The 21,666-nt window shown below is 50.9% G+C and overlaps 1 protein-coding gene across 1 annotated transcript in view; it reads left to right on the top strand.

Annotated features, from left to right (window-relative positions):
• Window positions 1-21,666, top strand: part of LOC147102070 (scavenger receptor cysteine-rich domain-containing group B protein) — a 63,019-nt gene that overhangs the window by 15,031 nt on the left and 26,322 nt on the right. The window contains exon 6 of the mRNA XM_085964234.1: window positions 2,807-3,121. Within this exon, the coding sequence (XP_085820360.1) occupies window positions 2,807-3,121 (315 nt within the window). The remainder of the gene's footprint in view (window positions 1-2,806; window positions 3,122-21,666) is intronic.

Genomic DNA, 21,666 nt, shown 5'->3' with positions numbered 1-21,666 from the left:
TTTCAATTTGATACCATCCTTTACTTCCTTAGTTAGCCACGGATGGTTCATCCTTCTCTTAGAGTCTTTCTATCTCACTGGAATATATCTTTGCTGAGAGTTATGAAATATCTCCTTAAATGTTTGCCACTGCTTTTCTGCAGTCTTACCCTGTAATATATTTTCCCAGTCCACTTTAACCAAGTCTACCTTCATACCTTTGTAATTACCTTTGTTTAAGTTCAGGACACTAGTTTGAGACCTAGCTTTCTCACCCTGAAACTGAATTTGAAATTCTACCATGCTGTGATCACTCTTCCCAAGAGGATCCTTCACTTCGAGATCATTAATTAACCCAGCCTCGTTACACATTACCAGATCTAAAACAGTTTTCTCCCTGGTTGGTTCCACAACATATTGTTCCAAGAAACCATCCCGTATACACTCTAAGAACTCTTCCTGAAGTCTACCTTTGCCAATTTGCTTTGTCTAATCAATATGAAGATTAAAATCTCCCATGATTATAGCAGTACCTTTCTTACAAGCCTCTATTATTTCTTGAATTAATCTCTGTCCTACAGTGTGGCTACTGTTTGGGGGCCTGTAGACCACTCCCACCAGTGACTTCTTACCCTTATTATTTCTTAGCTCCACCCAAACTGATTCTACGTCTTGATCTTCTAGGCCAATATCATTTCTGCACTGATCTCATCCCTTATTAACAGAGCTACACCAACTCCTTTTCCTTTCTGCCTATCCTTACGGAATGGCAAATACCCCTGAATATTTAGTTCCCAGCCTTGGTCACCTTGTTACCACGTCTCTGTAATGGCTATCAGATCATACCCATTTATTTCTATTTGTGCTGTCAACTCATCTATCATGTTACGAGTGCTGCGTGCATTCAGATATAGAGCTTTTAATTTTGTCTTTTTACCATTTTTCCCTATTCTGACCCCTTTCTGATGCACTCTTATGTGTATACGCTCTGTCCCTTCCTGTCACACTCTGGTTATCATTATCCCTATTGCTATCCTGCACTTTTGCCTTCTCATTTTTCTTTGACTTTTAAAATTTCCGCTCAGCGTATTCCTCCCCCCCACTATTTAGTTTAAAGCCCTATCTACAGCCCTAGTTATTCAATTCGCCAGGACACTGGTCCCAGCCTGGTTCAAATGAATCCTGCCCAGTGGAACAGCTCCCTCTTATCCCAGTACTGGTGCCAGTGCCCCAGGAATCAAAACCCATTTCTCCCACACCAATTTTTGAGCCACTTGCTCATCTCTCTGATCTTATTTACTCTATGCCAATTTGCATATGGCTCAGGTAGTAACCCAGAGATTACCTTTGTGGTTCTGCTTTTTAATTTAGCTCCTAGCTGCTCATACTCCCTCAGCAGAACCTCTTTCTTTGTCCTACCTATGTTGTTGGTACCTACATGGACCACGACAACTGGATCTTTCCCCTCCCACTCTAGGTTCCTCTCCCGCCCAGAGGAGATGACCTTTACCCTGGCAACACAGCCTTTGGGACTCACGCTCTCGGCTGCAGAGAACAGTATCTATCCCCCTAACTATACTGTCCCCTACCATTACCACATTTCTTTTTGCTCCCTCCACTTGAATGCCCCCCGTACCACGGTGCTGTGGTCAATTTGCTCATCCTCCCTGCAGTCCCTGCTCTCGCCCACACAGAGAGTAAGAACCTCATAGCTGTTGGACAAGAGCAAGGGCTGAGGCTCCTCCACCACTACCTCCTGGTTCCCCATACCTGCCTCACTCATAGTCACACCCACCTTTCCCTGACCATGGACCAAATTTGAATTAATTAATCTAAGGGGTGAGACTGTCACCTGGAACACACATCCAGGTAACTCTCCCTCTCCCTGATGTATCGCAGTGTTTGAAGCTCGGACTCCAGCTCATCAACACGGAGCCGAAGTTCCTCGAGCAACCAACACTTACTGCAAATGTGATCACTGTGAGCATCAATGGTGTCCACCAGCTCCCACATGTTGCAGTAGTAACACATTGCCTGCCCTGCCATTGCTAATATACTTAATTAAATGTATAAGTTTTGAACGTTTAGTTTTTAATCCCGGCTCTTAATTTAAACCAATGCCCAAGAAAAGAGAGAAATACTGACCAACCAATCACTTCCCTGCTTTCCTGTGACGTCAATCCTTGTTTTTGTTGTCAGGTCCGCTGCCTCTGCTCTCGGGCCTTTCTCTGCTCTGCTGTTTATTTGCTCAGTCTCTGCTCTCGCTCCCGCTCAGGTCTGCTGCCTCTGCATTTTCCCTGTGATGTCACCTTTTTATTCTCTGAATGTGGTTGGGGAGTTTCACAGAGCCGAACTCCCGCTGGTTCTCTGTCCCCTCTCGTGCAGATTTTTTAACTCCTGCTCTCCTGGAGGCTGACAAAGATAGAAAAGAAGAAAGGAGCACCTCCCTCCCCTCCTCACCGAACTCCCTTACTCACCAAACTCGCATGTTTACACTCTGTTCCAAGCTGCACTCCATGATGCATGAGGCAGGTACTGCCCATGATACCACATTCCAGCAAGAGTCAAACACTGCAGGGTGGAGGGGTAAGAACTGGGGTGGGAAAACCCAATCACAGCTGATCAAGACCGTGTTCTTTGCCACAGTGCATTCTGGGTATGATGTTATCACTGCTCACGGTACCCCATATGCTATTCAATGAAACTTGTCACATAAAACAGTCAAACCCACCTGAAGAAGATTCGTAATGAAGCCGATGAAATCTTTAACGATATAAATGTAAATGAAGTTCTCCTTTAAGAAATTAACTATTTCTTCTCCTTTCAGGGGAGGGCAATATTCGATTAGTCAATGGCTACAACTCGTGTCAAGGCAGAGTGGAGATCAAGTACAGAGGACAGTGGGGAACAATTTGTGATGATGACTGGGGCATGAATGATGCCAAAGTTGTGTGCCAGCAGATTGGCTGTGGCACAGCAATATCCTCCACCACCAATTCCTACTTCGGATATGGCAAAGGGCTGATTCTATTGGATAATGTCAACTGTGATGGGAGTGAGCCATCACTGTTGAGCTGCCACAGTCTGGGATGGGGTGTGCACAACTGCGGGCACCATGAAGACGCAGGGGTCATCTGTGCAGGTAACACTTTCACCAAATCCATCTGGGTCTTGTTAACACGTACAGCAAACATCAAATCAATTTATCTACAATCCTCTCCCCCCTACACTAAAAATTAACTCATTTCTTTCCCTCTCTCCAAATAAGTTAATATGGTTCCCTGATGGGTTAGTACGTAAATGCATCACCTCAGTACTAAGCATGCTGAGCTGTACGAAGTACAATTTCAATTACTAAGCACTAAATACATTGTGTGTTTAGATTTGATTGCTTCAAACTCTCGGTATTTTGACTCCTCCACAACCACCCAATAGGGTTTTTAAAAAGTTGTGTTAGCCTGTGCAAACACCCTGCTCTGCTCCTAGTACCCCAGCACTGTTCACGACAAGACTCCTGGTACCCTCGCACTGTTCACTACCAGACTCCTAGTAGCCTAGCACTGTTCACTACCTGACACCTGGTACCCTCGCATTGTTCACTACCAGACTCCTAGTACCCTAGCACTGTTCACTACCAGACTCCTGGTACCCTCGCACTGTTCACTACCAGACTCCTAGTACCCTAGCACTGTTCACTACCAGACTCCTGGTACCCTCGCACTGTTCACTACCAGACTCCTAGTACACTAGCACTGTTCACTACCAGACTCCTAGTACCCGAGCACTGTTCACGACCAGACTCCTAGTACCCTAGCACTGTTCACTACCAGACTCCTGGTACCCCAGCACTGTTCACTACCAGACTCCTGGTACCCTAGCACTGTTCACTACCAGACTCCTAGTACCCTAGCACTGTTCACTACCAGACTCCTAGTACCCTAGCATTGTTCACTACCAGACTCCTGGTACCCTAGCACTGTTCACTACCAGACTCCTAGTACCCTAGCACTGTTCGCTACCAGACTCCTGGTGCCCTTGCACTGTTCACTACCAGACTCCTGGTACCCTAGCACTGTTCACTACCAGACTCCTAGTACCCTCGCACTGTTCACTACCAGACTCCTAGTACCCTCGCACTGTTCACTACCAGACTCCTAGTACCCTAGCACTGTTCACTACCAGACTCCTGGTACCCTAGCACTGTTCACTACCAGACTCCTAGTACCCTCGCACTGTTCACTACCAGACTCCTAGTACCCTCGCACTGTTCACTACCAGACTCCTAGTACCCTAGCACTGTTCACTACCAGACTCCTGGTACCCTCGCACTGTTCACTACCAGACTCCTAGTACCCTAGCACTGTTCACTACCAGACTTCTGGTACCCTAGCACTGTTCACTACCAGACTCCTGGTACCCTTGCACTGTTCACTACCAGACTCCTGGTACCCTCGCACTGTTCACTACCAGACTCCTGGTACCCTTGCACTGTTCTCTACCAGACTCCTAGTACCCTAGCACTGTTCACTACCAGACTCCTGGTACCCTCGCACTGTTCACTACCAGACTCCTGGTACCCTTGCACTGTTCACTACCAGACTCCTGGTACCCTCGCACTGTTCACTACCAGACTCCTGGTACCCTTGCACTGTTCACTACCAGACTCCTAGTACCCTAGCACTGTTCACTACCAGACTCCTGGTACCCTCGCACTGTTCACTACCAGACTCCTGGTACCCTAGCACTGTTCACTACCAGACTCCTAGTACCCTAGCACTGTTCACTACCAGACTCCTGGTACCCTCGCACTGTTCACTACCAGAAACCTAGTACCCTAGCACTGTTCACTACCAGACTCCTGGTACCCTTGCACTGTTCACTACCAGACTCCTAGTACCCTAGCACTGTTCACTACCAGACTCCTGGTACCCTTGCACTGTTCACTACCAGACTCCTAGTACCCTAGCACTGTTCACTACCAGACTCCTAGTACCCTAGCACTGTTCACTACCAGACTCCTAGTACCCTAGCACTGTTCACTACCAGACTCCTGGTACCCTTGCACTGTTCACTACCAGACTCCTAGTATCCTCGCACTGTTCACTACCAGACACCTGGTACCCTAGCACTGTTCACTACCAGACTCCTGGTACCCTAGCACTGTTCACTACCAGACTTCTGGTAGCCTAGCACTGTTCACTACCAGACTCCTGGTACCCTTGCACTGTTCACTACCAGACTCCTAGTACCCTAGCACTGTTCACTACCAGACTCCTGGTACCCTTGCACTGTTCACTACCAGACTCCTGGTACCCTTGCACTGTTCACTACCAGACTCCTGGTACCCTTGCACTGTTCACTACCAGACTCCTGGTACCCTAGCACTGTTCACTACCAGACTCCTGGTACCCTCGCACTGTTCACTACCAGACTCCTAGTACCCTAGCACTGTTCACTACCAGACTCCTAGTACCCTAGCACTGTTCACTACCAGACTCCTAGTACCCTAGCACTGTTCACTACCAGACTCCTGGTACCCTAGCACTGTTCACTACCAGACTCCTGGTACCCTCGCACTGTTCACTACCAGACTCCTAGTACCCTAGCACTGTTCACTACCAGACTCCTGGTACCCTTGCACTGTTCACTACCAGACTCCTGGTACCCTAGCACTGTTCTCTACCAGACTCCTGGTACCCTTGCACTGTTCACTACCAGACTCCTAGTACCCTAGCACTGTTCACTGCCAGACTCCTGGTACCCTCGCACTGTTCACTACCAGACTCCTGGTACCCTAGCACTGTTCACTACCAGACTCCTGGTACCCTTGCACTGTTCACTACCAGACACCTGGTACCCTAGCACTGTTCACGACCAGACTCCTGGCACCCTTGCACTGTTCACTACCAGGCTCCTGGTACCCTAGCACTGTTCACTACCAGACTCCTGGTACCCTCGCACTGTTCACTACCAGACTCCTGGTACCCTTGCACTGTTCACTACCAGACTCCTGGTACCCTCGCACTGTTCACTACCAGACTCCTGGTACCCTTGCACTGTTCACTACCAGACTCCTAGTACCCTAGCACTGTTCACTACCAGACTCCTGGTACCCTCGCACTGTTCACTACCAGACTCCTCGTACCCTAGCACTGTTCACTACCAGACTCCTGGTACCCTTGCACTGTTCACTACCAGACTCCTAGTACCCTAGCACTGTTCACTACCAGACTCCTGGTACCCTTGCACTGTTCACTACCAGACTCCTAGTACCCTAGCACTGTTCACTACCAGACTCCTAGTACCCTAGCACTGTTCACTACCAGACTCCTAGTACCCTAGCACTGTTCAATACCAGACTCCTGGTACCCTTGCACTGTTCACTACCAGACTCCTAGTACCCTTGCACTGTTCACTACCAGACTCCTGGTACCCTAGCACTGTTCAATATCAGACTCCTGGTACCGTCGCACTGTTCACTACCAGACTCCTAGTACCCTAACACTGTTCACTACCAGACTCCAGTACCTAGCACTGTTCACTACCAGACTCCTGGTACCCTCGCACTGTTCACTACCAGACTCCTGGTACCCTAGCACTGTTCACTACCAGACTCCTGGTACCCTTGCACTGTTCACTACCAGACTCCTGGTACCCTAGCACTGTTCACTACCAGACTCCTGGTACCCTTGCACTGTTCACTACCAGACTCCTAGTACCCTAGCACTGTTCACTACCAGACTCCTGGTACCCTAGCACTGTTCACTACCAGACTCCTAGTAGCCTAGCAATGTTCACTACCAGACTCCTGGTACCCTTGCACTGTTCACTACCAGACTCCTAGTACCCTTGCACTGTTCACTACCAGACTCCTGGTACCCTAGCACTGTTCACTACCAGACTCCTGGTACCCTAGCACTGTTCACTACCAGACTCCTAGTGCCCTCGCGCTGTTCACTACCAGACTCCTAGTACCCTAGCACTGTTCACTACCAAACTCCTAGTACCCTAGCACTGTTCACTACCAGACTCCTGGTACCCTAGCACTGTTCACTACCAGACTCCTGGTACCCTCGCACTGTTCACTACCAGACTCCTAGTACCCTAGCACTGTTCACTTCCAGACTCCTGGTACCCTTGCATTGTTCACTACCAGACTCCTGGTACCCTAGCACTGTTCACTACCAGACTCCTGGTACCCTTGCACTGTTCACTACCAGACTCCTAGTACCCGATCACTGTTCACTACCAGACTCCTGGTACCCTAGCACTGTTCACTACCAGACTCCTGGCACCCTCGCACTGTTCACTACCAGACTCCTGGTACCCTAGCACTGTTCACTACCAGACTCCTGGTACCCTTGCACTGTTCACTACCAGACACCTGGTACCCTTGCACTGTTCACTACCAGACACCTGGTACCGTAGCACTGTTCACTACCAGACTCCTGGTTACCTTGCACAGTTCACTACCAGACTCCTGGTACCCTAGCACTGTTCACTACCAGACTCCTGGTACCCTCGCACTGTTCACTACCAGACTCCTGGTACCCTTGCACTGTTCACTACCAGACTCCTGGTACCCTTGCACTGTTCACTACCAGACTCCTGGTACCCTAGCACTGTTCACTACCAGACTCCTAGTACCCTAGCACTGTTCACTACCAGACTCCTGGTACCCTCGCACTGTTCACTACCAGAAACCTAGTACCCTAGCACTGTTCACTACCAGACTCCTGGTACCCTTGCACTGTTCACTACCAGACTCCTAGTACCCTAGCACTGTTCACTACCAGACTCCTGGTACCCTTGCACTGTTCACTACCAGACTCCTAGTAACCTAGCACTGTTCACTACCAGACTCCTAGTCCCCTAGCACTGTTCACTACCAGACTCCTAGTACCCTAGCACTGTTCACTACCAGACTCCTGGTACCCTTGCACTGTTCACTACCAGACTCCTAGTATCCTCGCACTGTTCACTACCAGACACCTGGTACCCTAGCACTGTTCACTACCAGACTCCTGGTACCCTAGCACTGTTCACTACCAGACTTCTGGTACCCTAGCACTGTTCACTACCAGACTCCTGGTACCCTTGCACTGTTCACTACCAGACTCCTAGTACCCTAGCACTGTTCACTACCAGACTCCTGGTACACTTGCACTGTTCACTACCAGACTCCTGGTACCCTTGCACTGTTCACTACCAGACGCCTGGTACCCTTGCACTGTTCACTACCAGACTCCTGGTACCCTAGCACTGTTCACTACCAGACTCCTGGTACCCTCGCACTGTTCACTACCAGACTCCTAGTACCCTAGCACTGTTCACTACCAGACTCCTAGTACCCTAGCACTGTTCACTACCAGACTCCCAGTACCCTCGCACTGTTCACTACCAGACTCCTAGTACCCTAGCACTGTTCACTACCAGACTCCTAGTACCCTAGCACTGTTCACTACCAGACTCCTGGTACCCTAGCACTGTTCACTACCAGACTCCTGGTACCCTCGCACTGTTCACTACCAGACTCCTAGTACCCTAGCACTGTTCACTACCAGACTCCTGGTACCCTTGCACTGTTCACTACCAGACTCCTGGTACCCTAGCACTGTTCTCTACCAGACTCCTGGTACCCTTGCACTGTTCACTACCAGACTCCTATAACCCTAGCACTGTTCACTGCCAGACTCCTGGTACCCTCGCACTGTTCACTACCAGGCTCCTGGTACCCTAGCACTGTTCACTACCAGACTCCTGGTACCCTTGCACTGTTCACTACCAGACACCTGGTACCCTAGCACTGTTCACGACCAGACTCCTGGCACCCTTGCACTGTTCACTACCAGGCTCCTGGTACCCTAGCACTGTTCACTACCAGACTCCTGGTACCCTCGCACTGTTCACTACCAGACTCCTGGTACCCTTGCACGGTTCACTACCAGACTCCTGGTACCCTCGCACTGTTCACTACCAGACTCCTGGTACCCTTGCACTGTTCACTACCAGACTCCTAGTAACCTAGCACTGTTCACTACCAGACTCCTAGTCCCCTAGCACTGTTCACTACCAGACTCCTAGTACCCTAGCACTGTTCACTACCAGACTCCTGGTACCCTTGCACTGTTCACTACCAGACTCCTAGTATCCTCGCACTGTTCACTACCAGACACCTGGTACCCTAGCACTGTTCACTACCAGACTCCTGGTACCCTCGCACTGTTCACTACCAGACTCCTAGTACCCTAGCACTGTTCACTACCAGACTTCTGGTACCCTAGCACTGTTCACTACCAGACTCCTGGTACCCTTGCACTGTTCACTACCAGACTCCTGGTACCCTCGCACTGTTCACTACCAGACTCCTGGTACCCTTGCACTGTTCTCTACCAGACTCCTAGTACCCTAGCACTGTTCACTACCAGACTCCTGGTACCCTCGCACTGTTCACTACCAGACTCCTGGTACCCTTGCACTGTTCACTACCAGACTCCTGGTACCCTCGCACTGTTCACTACCAGACTCCTGGTACCCTTGCACTGTTCACTACCAGACTCCTAGTACCCTAGCACTGTTCACTACCAGACTCCTGGTACCCTCGCACTGTTCACTACCAGACTCCTGGTACCCTAGCACTGTTCACTACCAGACTCCTAGTACCCTAGCACTGTTCACTACCAGACTCCTGGTACCCTCGCACTGTTCACTACCAGAAACCTAGTACCCTAGCACTGTTCACTACCAGACTCCTGGTACCCTTGCACTGTTCACTACCAGACTCCTAGTACCCTAGCACTGTTCACTACCAGACTCCTGGTACCCTTGCACTGTTCACTACCAGACTCCTAGTACCCTAGCACTGTTCACTACCAGACTCCTAGTACCCTAGCACTGTTCACTACCAGACTCCTAGTACCCTAGCACTGTTCACTACCAGACTCCTGGTACCCTTGCACTGTTCACTACCAGACTCCTAGTATCCTCGCACTGTTCACTACCAGACACCTGGTACCCTAGCACTGTTCACTACCAGACTCCTGGTACCCTAGCACTGTTCACTACCAGACTTCTGGTAGCCTAGCACTGTTCACTACCAGACTCCTGGTACCCTTGCACTGTTCACTACCAGACTCCTAGTACCCTAGCACTGTTCACTACCAGACTCCTGGTACCCTTGCACTGTTCACTACCAGACTCCTGGTACCCTTGCACTGTTCACTACCAGACTCCTGGTACCCTTGCACTGTTCACTACCAGACTCCTGGTACCCTAGCACTGTTCACTACCAGACTCCTGGTACCCTCGCACTGTTCACTACCAGACTCCTAGTACCCTAGCACTGTTCACTACCAGACTCCTAGTACCCTAGCACTGTTCACTACCAGACTCCTAGTACCCTAGCACTGTTCACTACCAGACTCCTGGTACCCTAGCACTGTTCACTACCAGACTCCTGGTACCCTCGCACTGTTCACTACCAGACTCCTAGTACCCTAGCACTGTTCACTACCAGACTCCTGGTACCCTTGCACTGTTCACTACCAGACTCCTGGTACCCTAGCACTGTTCTCTACCAGACTCCTGGTACCCTTGCACTGTTCACTACCAGACTCCTAGTACCCTAGCACTGTTCACTGCCAGACTCCTGGTACCCTCGCACTGTTCACTACCAGACTCCTGGTACCCTAGCACTGTTCACTACCAGACTCCTGGTACCCTTGCACTGTTCACTACCAGACACCTGGTACCCTAGCACTGTTCACGACCAGACTCCTGGCACCCTTGCACTGTTCACTACCAGGCTCCTGGTACCCTAGCACTGTTCACTACCAGACTCCTGGTACCCTCGCACTGTTCACTACCAGACTCCTGGTACCCTTGCACTGTTCACTACCAGACTCCTGGTACCCTCGCACTGTTCACTACCAGACTCCTGGTACCCTTGCACTGTTCACTACCAGACTCCTAGTACCCTAGCACTGTTCACTACCAGACTCCTGGTACCCTCGCACTGTTCACTACCAGACTCCTCGTACCCTAGCACTGTTCACTACCAGACTCCTGGTACCCTTGCACTGTTCACTACCAGACTCCTAGTACCCTAGCACTGTTCACTACCAGACTCCTGGTACCCTTGCACTGTTCACTACCAGACTCCTAGTACCCTAGCACTGTTCACTACCAGACTCCTAGTACCCTAGCACTGTTCACTACCAGACTCCTAGTACCCTAGCACTGTTCAATACCAGACTCCTGGTACCCTTGCACTGTTCACTACCAGACTCCTAGTACCCTTGCACTGTTCACTACCAGACTCCTGGTACCCTAGCACTGTTCAATATCAGACTCCTGGTACCGTCGCACTGTTCACTACCAGACTCCTAGTACCCTAACACTGTTCACTACCAGACTCCAGTACCTAGCACTGTTCACTACCAGACTCCTGGTACCCTCGCACTGTTCACTACCAGACTCCTGGTACCCTAGCACTGTTCACTACCAGACTCCTGGTACCCTTGCACTGTTCACTACCAGACTCCTGGTACCCTAGCACTGTTCACTACAAGACTCCTGGTACCCTTGCACTGTTCACTACCAGACTCCTAGTACCCTAGCACTGTTCACTACCAGACTCCTGGTACCCTAGCACTGTTCACTACCAGACTCCTAGTAGCCTAGCAATGTTCACTACCAGACTCCTGGTACCCTTGCACTGTTCACTACCAGACTCCTAGTACCCTTGCACTGTTCACTACCAGACTCCTGGTACCCTAGCACTGTTCACTACCAGACTCCTGGTACCCTAGCACTGTTCACTACCAGACTCCTAGTGCCCTCGCGCTGTTCACTACCAGACTCCTAGTACCCTAGCACTGTTCACTACCAAACTCCTAGTACCCTAGCACTGTTCACTACCAGACTCCTGGTACCCTAGCACTGTTCACTACCAGACTCCTGGTACCCTCGCACTGTTCACTACCAGACTCCTAGTACCCTAGCACTGTTCACTTCCAGACTCCTGGTACCCTTGCATTGTTCACTACCAGACTCCTGGTACCCTAGCACTGTTCACTACCAGACTCCTGGTACCCTTGCACTGTTCACTACCAGACTCCTAGTACCCGATCACTGTTCACTACCAGACTCCTGGTACCCTAGCACTGTTCACTACCAGACTCCTGGCACCCTCGCACTGTTCACTACCAGACTCCTGGTACCCTAGCACTGTTCACTACCAGACTCCTGGTACCCTTGCACTGTTCACTACCAGACACCTGGTACCCTTGCACTGTTCACTACCAGACACCTGGTACCGTAGCACTGTTCACTACCAGACTCCTGGTTACCTTGCACAGTTCACTACCAGACTCCTGGTACCCTAGCACTGTTCACTACCAGACTCCTGGTACCCTCGCACTGTTCACTACCAGACTCCTGGTACCCTTGCACTGTTCACTACCAGACTCCTGGTACCCTTGCACTGTTCACTACCAGACTCCTGGTACCCTAGCACTGTTCACTACCAGACTCCTAGTACCCTAGCACTGTTCACTACCAGACTCCTGGTACCCTCGCACTGTTCACTACCAGAAACCTAGTACCCTAGCACTGTTCACTACCAGACTCCTGGTACCCTTGCACTGTTCACTACCAGACTCCTAGTACCCTAGCACTGTTCACTACCAGACTCCTGGTACCCTTGCACTGTTCACTACCAGACTCCTAGTAACCTAGCACTGTTCACTACCAGACTCCTAGTCCCCTAGCACTGTTCACTACCAGACTCCTAGTACCCTAGCACTGTTCACTACCAGACTCCGGTACCCTTGCACTGTTCACTACCAGACTCCTAGTATCCTCGCACTGTTCACTACCAGACACCTGGTACCCTAGCACTGTTCACTACCAGACTCCTGGTACCCTAGCACTGTTCACTACCAGACTTCTGGTACCCTAGCACTGTTCACTACCAGACTCCTGGTACCCTTGCACTGTTCACTACCAGACTCCTAGTACCCTAGCACTGTTCACTACCAGACTCCTGGTACACTTGCACTGTTCACTACCAGACTCCTGGTACCCTTGCACTGTTCACTACCAGACGCCTGGTACCCTTGCACTGTTCACTACCAGACTCCTGGTACCCTAGCACTGTTCACTACCAGACTCCTGGTACCCTCGCACTGTTCACTACCAGACTCCTAGTACCCTAGCACTGTTCACTACCAGACTCCTAGTACCCTAGCACTGTTCACTACCAGACTCCCAGTACCCTCGCACTGTTCACTACCAGACTCCTAGTACCCTAGCACTGTTCACTACCAGACTCCTAGTACCCTAGCACTGTTCACTACCAGACTCCTGGTACCCTAGCACTGTTCACTACCAGACTCCTGGTACCCTCGCACTGTTCACTACCAGACTCCTAGTACCCTAGCACTGTTCACTACCAGACTCCTGGTACCCTTGCACTGTTCACTACCAGACTCCTGGTACCCTAGCACTGTTCTCTACCAGACTCCTGGTACCCTTGCACTGTTCACTACCAGACTCCTAGTACCCTAGCACTGTTCACTGCCAGACTCCTGGTACCCTCGCACTGTTCACTACCAGGCTCCTGGTACCCTAGCACTGTTCACTACCAGACTCCTGGTACCCTTGCACTGTTCACTACCAGACACCTGGTACCCTAGCACTGTTCAAGACCAGACTCCTGGCACCCTTGCACTGTTCACTACCAGGCTCCTGGTACCCTAGCACTGTTCACTACCAGACTCCTGGTACCCTCGCACTGTTCACTACCAGACTCCTGGTACCCTTGCACTGTTCACTACCAGACTCCTGGTACCCTCGCACTGTTCACTACCAGACTCCTGGTACCCTTGCACTGTTCACTACCAGACTCCTAGTAACCTAGCACTGTTCACTACCAGACTCCTAGTCCCCTAGCACTGTTCACTACCAGACTCCTAGTACCCTAGCACTGTTCACTACCAGACTCCTGGTACCCTTGCACTGTTCACTACCAGACTCCTAGTATCCTCGCACTGTTCACTACCAGACACCTGGTACCCTAGCACTGTTCACTACCAGACTCCTGGTACCCTAGCACTGTTCACTACCAGACTTCTGGTACCCTAGCACTGTTCACTACCAGACTCCTGGTACCCTTGCACTGTTCACTACCAGACTCCTAGTACCCTAGCACTGTTCACTACCAGACTCCTGGTACCCTTGCACTGTTCACTACCAGACTCCTGGTACCCTTGCACTGTTCACTACCAGACTCCTGGTACCCTTGCACTGTTCACTACCAGACTCCTGGTACCCTAGCACTGTTCACTACCAGACTCCTGGTACCCTCGCACTGTTCACTACCAGACTCCTAGTACCCTAGCACTGTTCACTACCAGACTCCTAGTACCCTAGCACTGTTCACTACCAGACTCCCAGTACCCTCGCACTGTTCACTACCAGACTCCTAGTACCCTAGCACTGTTCACTACCAGACTCCTAGTACCCTAGCACTGTTCACTACCAGACTCCTGGTACCCTAGCACTGTTCACTACCAGACTCCTGGTACCCTCGCACTGTTCACTACCAGACTCCTAGTACCCTAGCACTGTTCACTACCAGACTCCTGGTACCCTTGCACTGTTCACTACCAGACTCCTGGTACCCTAGCACTGTTCTCTACCAGACTCCTGGTACCCTTGCACTGTTCACTACCAGACTCCTAGTACCCTAGCACTGTTCACTGCCAGACTCCTGGTACCCTCGCACTGTTCACTACCAGGCTCCTGGTACCCTAGCACTGTTCACTACCAGACTCCTGGTACCCTTGCACTGTTCACTACCAGACACCTGGTACCCTAGCACTGTTCACGACCAGACTCCTGGCACCCTTGCACTGTTCACTACCAGGCTCCTGGTACCCTAGCACTGTTCACTACCAGACTCCTGGTACCCTCGCACTGTTCACTACCAGACTCCTGGTACCCTTGCACTGTTCACTACCAGACTCCTGGTACCCTCGCACTGTTCACTACCAGACTCCTGGTACCCTTGCACTGTTCACTACCAGACTCCTAGTACCCTAGCACTGTTCACTACCAGACTCCTGGTACCCTCGCACTGTTCACTACCAGACTCCTCGTACCCTAGCACTGTTCACTACCAGACTCCTGGTACCCTTGCACTGTTCACTACCAGACTCCTAGTACCCTAGCACTGTTCACTACCAGACTCCTGGTACCCTTGCACTGTTCACTACCAGACTCCTAGTACCCTAGCACTGTTCACTACCAGACTCCTAGTACCCTAGCACTGTTCACTACCAGACTCCTAGTACCCTAGCACTGTTCAATACCAGACTCCTGGTACCCTTGCACTGTTCACTACCAGACTCCTAGTACCCTTGCACTGTTCACTACCAGACTCCTGGTACCCTAGCACTGTTCAATACCAGACTCCTGGTACCGTCGCACTGTTCACTACCAGACTCCTAGTACCCTAACACTGTTCACAACCAGACTCCAGTACCTAGCACTGTTCACTACCAGACTCCTGGTACCCTCGCACTGTTCACTACCAGACTCCTAGTACCCTAGCACTGTTCACTACCAGACTCCTGGTACCCTTGCACTGTTCACTACCAGACTCCTGGTACCCTAGCACTGTTCACTACCAGACTCCTGGTACCCTTGCACTGTTCACTACCAGACTCCTAGTACCCTAGCACTGTTCACTACCAGACTCCTGGTACCCTAGCACTGTTCACTACCAGACTCCTAGTAGCCTAGCAATGTTCACTACCAGACTCCTGGTACCCTTGCACTGTTCACTACCAGACTCCTAGTACCCTTGCACTGTTCACTACCAGACTCCTGGTACCCTAGCACTGTTCACTACCAGACTCCTGGTACCCTAGCACTGTTCACTACCAGACTCCTAGTGCCCTCGCGCTGTTCACTACCAGACTCCTAGTACCCTAGCACTGTTCACTACCAAACTCCTAGTACCCTAGCACTGTTCACTACCAGACTCCTGGTACCCTAGCACTGTTCACTACCAGACTCCTGGTACCCTCGCACTGTTCACTACCAGACTCCTAGTACCCTAGCACTGTTCACTTCCAGACTCCTGGTACCCTTGCATTGTTCACTACCAGACTCCTGGTACCCTAGCACTGTTCACTACCAGACTCCTGGTACCCTTGCACTGTTCACTACCAGACTCCTAGTACCCGATCACTGTTCACTACCAGACTCCTGGTACCCTAGCACTGTTCACTACCAGACTCCTGGCACCCTCGCACTGTTCACTACCAGACTCCTGGTACCCTAGCACTGTTCACTACCAGACTCCTGGTACCCTTGCACTGTTCACTACCAGACACCTGGTACCGTAGCACTGTTCACTACCAGACTCCTGGTACCCTTGCACAGTTCACTACCAGACTCCTGGTACCCTAGCACTGTTCACTACCAGACTCCTGGTACCCTCGCACTGTTCACTACCAGACTCCTGGTACCCTTGCACTGTTCACTACCAGACTCCTGGTACCCTTGCACTGTTCACTACCAGACTACTGGTACCCTTGCACTGTTCACTACCAGACTCCTAGTACCCTAGCACTGTTCACTACCAGACTCCTGGTACCCTCGCACTGTTCACTACCAGACTCCTAGTACCCTAGCACTGTTCACTACCAGACTCCTGGTACCCTTGCACTGTTCACTACCAGACTCCTAGTACCCTAGCACTGTTCACTACCAGACTCCTAGTACCCTAGCACTGTTCACTACCAGACTCCTGGTACCCTTGCACTGTTCACTACCAGACTCCTAGTACCCTAGCACTGTTCACTACCAGACTCCTGGTACCCTTGCACTGTTCACTACCAGACTCCTAGTACCCTAGCACTGTTCACTACCAGACTCCTAGTACCCTAGCACTGTTCACTACCAGACTCCTGGTACCCTTGCACTGTTCACTACCAGACTCCTAGTACCCTAGCACTGTTCACTACCAGACTCCTAGTACCCTAGCACTGTTCTCTACCAGACTCCTGGTACCCTTGCACTGTTCACTACCAGACTCCTGGTACCCTAGCACTGTTCACTACCAGACTCCTAGTAGCCTAGCACTGTTCACTACCAGACACCTGGTACCCTCGCACTGTTCACTACCAGACTCCTAGCACCCTAGCACTGTTCACTACCAGACTCCTCGTACCGTAGCACTGTTCACTACCAGACTCCTAGTACCGTAGCACTGTTCACTACCAGACTCCTAGTACCCTAGAACTGTTCACTACCAGACTCCTAGTACCCTAGCACTGTTCACTACCAGACTCCTGGTGCCCTTGCACTGTTCACTGCCAGACTCCTGGTACCCTCGCACTGTTCACTACCAGACTCCTAGTACCCTAGCACTGTTCACTACCAGACTCCTGGTACCCTCGCACTGTTCACTACCAGACTCCTAGTACCCTAGCACTGTTCACTACCAGACTCCTAGTACCCTAGCACTGTTCACTACCAGACTCCTCGTACCCTAACACTGTTCACTACCAGACACCTGGTACCCTCACACTGTTCACTACCAGACTTCTGGTACCCTTGCACTGTTCACTACCAGACTCCTGGTACCCTAGCACTGTTCACTACCAGACTCCTGGTACCCTAACACTGTTCACTACCAGACTCCTGGTACCCTTGCACTGTTCACTACCAGACTCCTTGTACACTAGCACTGTTCACTACCAGACTCCTGGTACCCTCGCACTGTTCGCTACCAGACTCCTAGTACCCTAGCACTGTTCACTACCAGACTCCTAGTACCCTTGCACTGTTCACTACCAGACTCCTAGTACCCTAGCACTGTTCACTACCAGACTCCTAGTAGCCTAGCACTGTTCACTACCAGACTCCTAGTATCCTAGCACTGTTCACTACCAGACTCCTAGTACCCTAGCACTGTTCACTACCAGATTCCTGGTACCCTCACACTGTTCACTACCAGACTCCTAGTACCCTAGCACTGTTCACTTCCAGACTCCTGGTACCCTCGCACTGTTCACTACCAGACTCCTAGTACCCTAGCACTGTTCACTACCAGACTCCTGGTACCCTCGCACTGTTCACTACCAGACTCCAGTACCCTAGCACTGTTCACTACCAGACTCCTAGTACCCTCGCACTGTTCACTACCAGACTCCTAGTACCCTAGCACTGTTCACTACCAGACTCCTGGTACCCTCGCACTGTTCACTACCAGACTCCTAGTACCCTAGCACTGTTCACTACCAGACTCCTAGTACCCTAGCACTGTTCACTACCAGACTCCTGGTGCCCTTACACTGTTCACTACCAGACTCCTAGTACCCTAGCACTGTTCACTAACAGACTCCTGGTACCCTCGCACTGTTCACTACCAGACTCCTAGTACCCTCGCACTGTTCACTACCAGACTCCTAGTACCCTAGCACTGTTCACTACTAGACTCCTAGTACCCTCGCACTGTTGCTGCAGTTGTACAGGGCCTTGGTGAGACCACACCTTGAGTATTGTGTGCTATTTTGGTCGCCTTATCTGAGGAAGGATGTTCTTGCCATGGAGGGAGTGCAGCGAAGATTCACCAGACTGATACCTGGGATGGCACGAATGACGTATGAAGAGAGATTGGGTCGATTAGGCTTATATTCGCTAGAGTTTAGAAGAATGAGAGCGGATCTCATTGACACATAAAATTCTAACAGGACTAGACAGACTAGATGCAGAAAGGATGTTCCCGATGGCAGGGGAGTCCAGAACCAGGGGTCACAGTCTAAGGATAAGGGGTAAGCCATTTAGGACTGAGATGAGGAGGAATTTCTTCACCCAGAGAGTGGTGAACCTGTGGAATTCTCTACCACAGAAGGCAGTTGAGGCCAATTCATTAAATATATTCAAGAAGGAGTTAGATATGTTTCTTAAGGCTAAAGGGATCAAGGGATATGGGGAGAAAGCAGGGACAGGGTACTGAATTTGGATGATCAGCCATGATCTCATTAAATGGCAGAACAGGCTCAAGGGGCCGAATGGCCGACTCCTGCTCCTATTTTCTATGTTTCTATGTTCACTACCAGACTCCTAGTACCCTCGCACTATTCACTACTAGACTCCTAGTACCCTCGCACTATTCACTACTAGACTCCTAGTACCCTAGCACTGTTCACTACTAGACTCCTAGTACCCTCGCACTGTTCACTACCAGACTCCTAGTACCCCTGCACTGTTCACTACCAGACTTCAATACCCTAGCACTGTTCACTACTAGACTCCTAGTACCCTAGCACTGTTCACTACTAGGCTCCTAGTACCCTAGCACTGTTCACTACTAGGCTCCTAGTACCCTAGCACTGTTCACTACCAGACTCATAGTACCCTAGCACTGATCACTACTGGACTCCTGGTAGCCTAGCACTGTTCACTACAAGACTCCTAGTACCCTAGCACTGTTCACTATCAGACTCCTGGTACCCTAGCACTGTTCACTCCAAGACTCCATGGCCTAGAAATTCAGTTGTTTGCGCCAGCCGCTAGCGCCTTAGGAGGAGGAGAAGTGGGTCGCTAAGCGGCTAGCGCTCGGGCGTGGTGCGATCTGCGCCTCTTGCGAAATTCAGTTAAGATTTAGTGGCGGCGCAAAACCTTTGCGCGCGCTCAGCTGCGCGCGCAGATCCTGACGTCATTTCATGGTGCAACGCCCTTTGTGCGCCCCGAACCGGAAATTCAGTGGCGCCGCCCTTCTTTGCACCTGGCGCCCCCAGCGACTGGTAGAGGGGAACGGTTCCCAGTCGCTGCGGGGCGCGGGGGGCGCTATTTAAAGGGGACTCCTCCTGCAGTATAAGTGGCAGCCATTTTGTGCCAATCCTTCTGTGTGAGAGACGGATATTTGGAGAGAGACAAAGGCAGAGAGCTTTCTGCTTTGAGTCAGCGCTTGCACAGGTACTTGTGGCTTCAAGCCAGAGCTTTGCACTTGGACTTCACTTTCAGTGCCATAGCCTTGAGTCGCCACTTATAATGGGGGCTGCAATGGGTGGAAATGTTGGCTTTCTGCATTGCATTCAAAGGGATCAGAGACACCATGAGAGAGTGCCAGTCATGGCCAGACGGAGATTGGCCAACAGGCGTTGGCACAGGAGGCCTTACCCACCCAGGGTATACCGCCAGCAGTTCTCATATCTGAACATGTCTGAGGAGCAGTGTGTTCAGAGGCTGCGATTCAGAAGGGAGGTGGTCACTGAGATCTGCCACCTGCTTCGATGAGATCTGCAGCCACAGCTGAGGAGCAGGACGTCTCTGTCAGTGGCAGTGAAGGTGATGGTGGCTCTCAACTTCGATGCCACTGGCTCCTTCCAATCCGCTACTGGGGACATTGCCAACATCTTCCAGTTCGCGGTACATTGCTGCATCCGCCAGGTGAACAATGCCCTTTTCAGAAGGAGACGTCAGTACATCTCCTTCCCCATGACCCTGGACAAGCAGCAAGAGCGTGCAATGGGATTTGGAAGAATAGCGGGCTTCCCCATGGTTGAGGGCGTAGAACTGATGAACCAGCAATGGTCAGGCCTTGCTTCAGGGCTGCAGTGTGCAGGGCATGGCAGCCAAACAAGTCGACCCTTCCCCTTTAAGAGCTGACCGGCGCCAGCGTGTCTGCCTTTATTGAGCAACTCGCCGCACCTGCGCTGCACCCGTCCTCGGTGTTAGCGCCCCGGATGGCCGGCTTAGCGCCTAATGATAGTCGTGCATCGCCTGCTTTAGCGCAGCAGCAACCTCTTGTAGGGGGTTTTGTTCCAGGGGCTTATTGTAGGTCAGCCAGTTATGTTTTCCTGAGCTGCCCTGCCCGCTGTGCGGTTGCGAATTGCTTTCCCCTTCCTGATTCTGAGCTCAGGACTTATCGAGTGGTAACAAGGACAAACGAACAGACCAGTGGATTGGTGCAAGGAAAACCAATGTTTATTCATTAGAAAAGCTAACACTACAAGAAAAACAGTATTATACAGAAGATAAAAGAAATCGTTATGGATGCAATACAGTTTTACACTTAACGGGAGAAGAAACGGACACAACGAGGGAAAAATTCTAAAATCACAATTTTGTAATACCCCTTTAACTCCCACCCTTACACCTAGCTAGGTTGTCTTGTGACGGCCAGAAAGATAATGCTCACCGGTGAAACAGATGAAAAGGCCTGGCCCTTGTGCCCCGCTGCTGCCATCGAAATGTGCTTGCGATGCTTTCTAGATGGTTTTCCTTCTTGGTTGCTAGCAGACAAACAGGACACTGGGCCGAGGCGAAGAGAGAGAGAGAGAGGTGCTGGGCCACCCCAGTTATATCCTCTCGGCAATGGGTCATTATCGCGCCTCATCAGTCCGTTCCATTGTCCGATTTGGGCTCAAAAACGTAAGACAAGAGGACCTTGATTTTGGCCCATTTACGTTGATGGCACCGATCAGTACCACAACTGCCTTTCCATTGTTTTCTGAATGTCCTTAATTGTTCTGAATGTTCCTCAATTGTTCTGAATGTTCCTCAATTGTTCTGAATGTTCCTCAAGCAACTGGGACTATCTCCGCCCGAACTTAGATTGTGTAGGCAAACAATTGATAACCTGCCTCAGGACGTGAATACAACTGA

Source organism: Somniosus microcephalus, chromosome 22, assembly GCF_052327205.1.
Source record: "Somniosus microcephalus isolate GS21.2 chromosome 22, FLI_Smic_1.0, whole genome shotgun sequence".
In the NCBI taxonomy this organism is placed as follows: Eukaryota; Metazoa; Chordata; class Chondrichthyes; order Squaliformes; family Somniosidae; genus Somniosus; species Somniosus microcephalus.
This window is presented reverse-complemented; position numbering and strand designations above follow the sequence as displayed.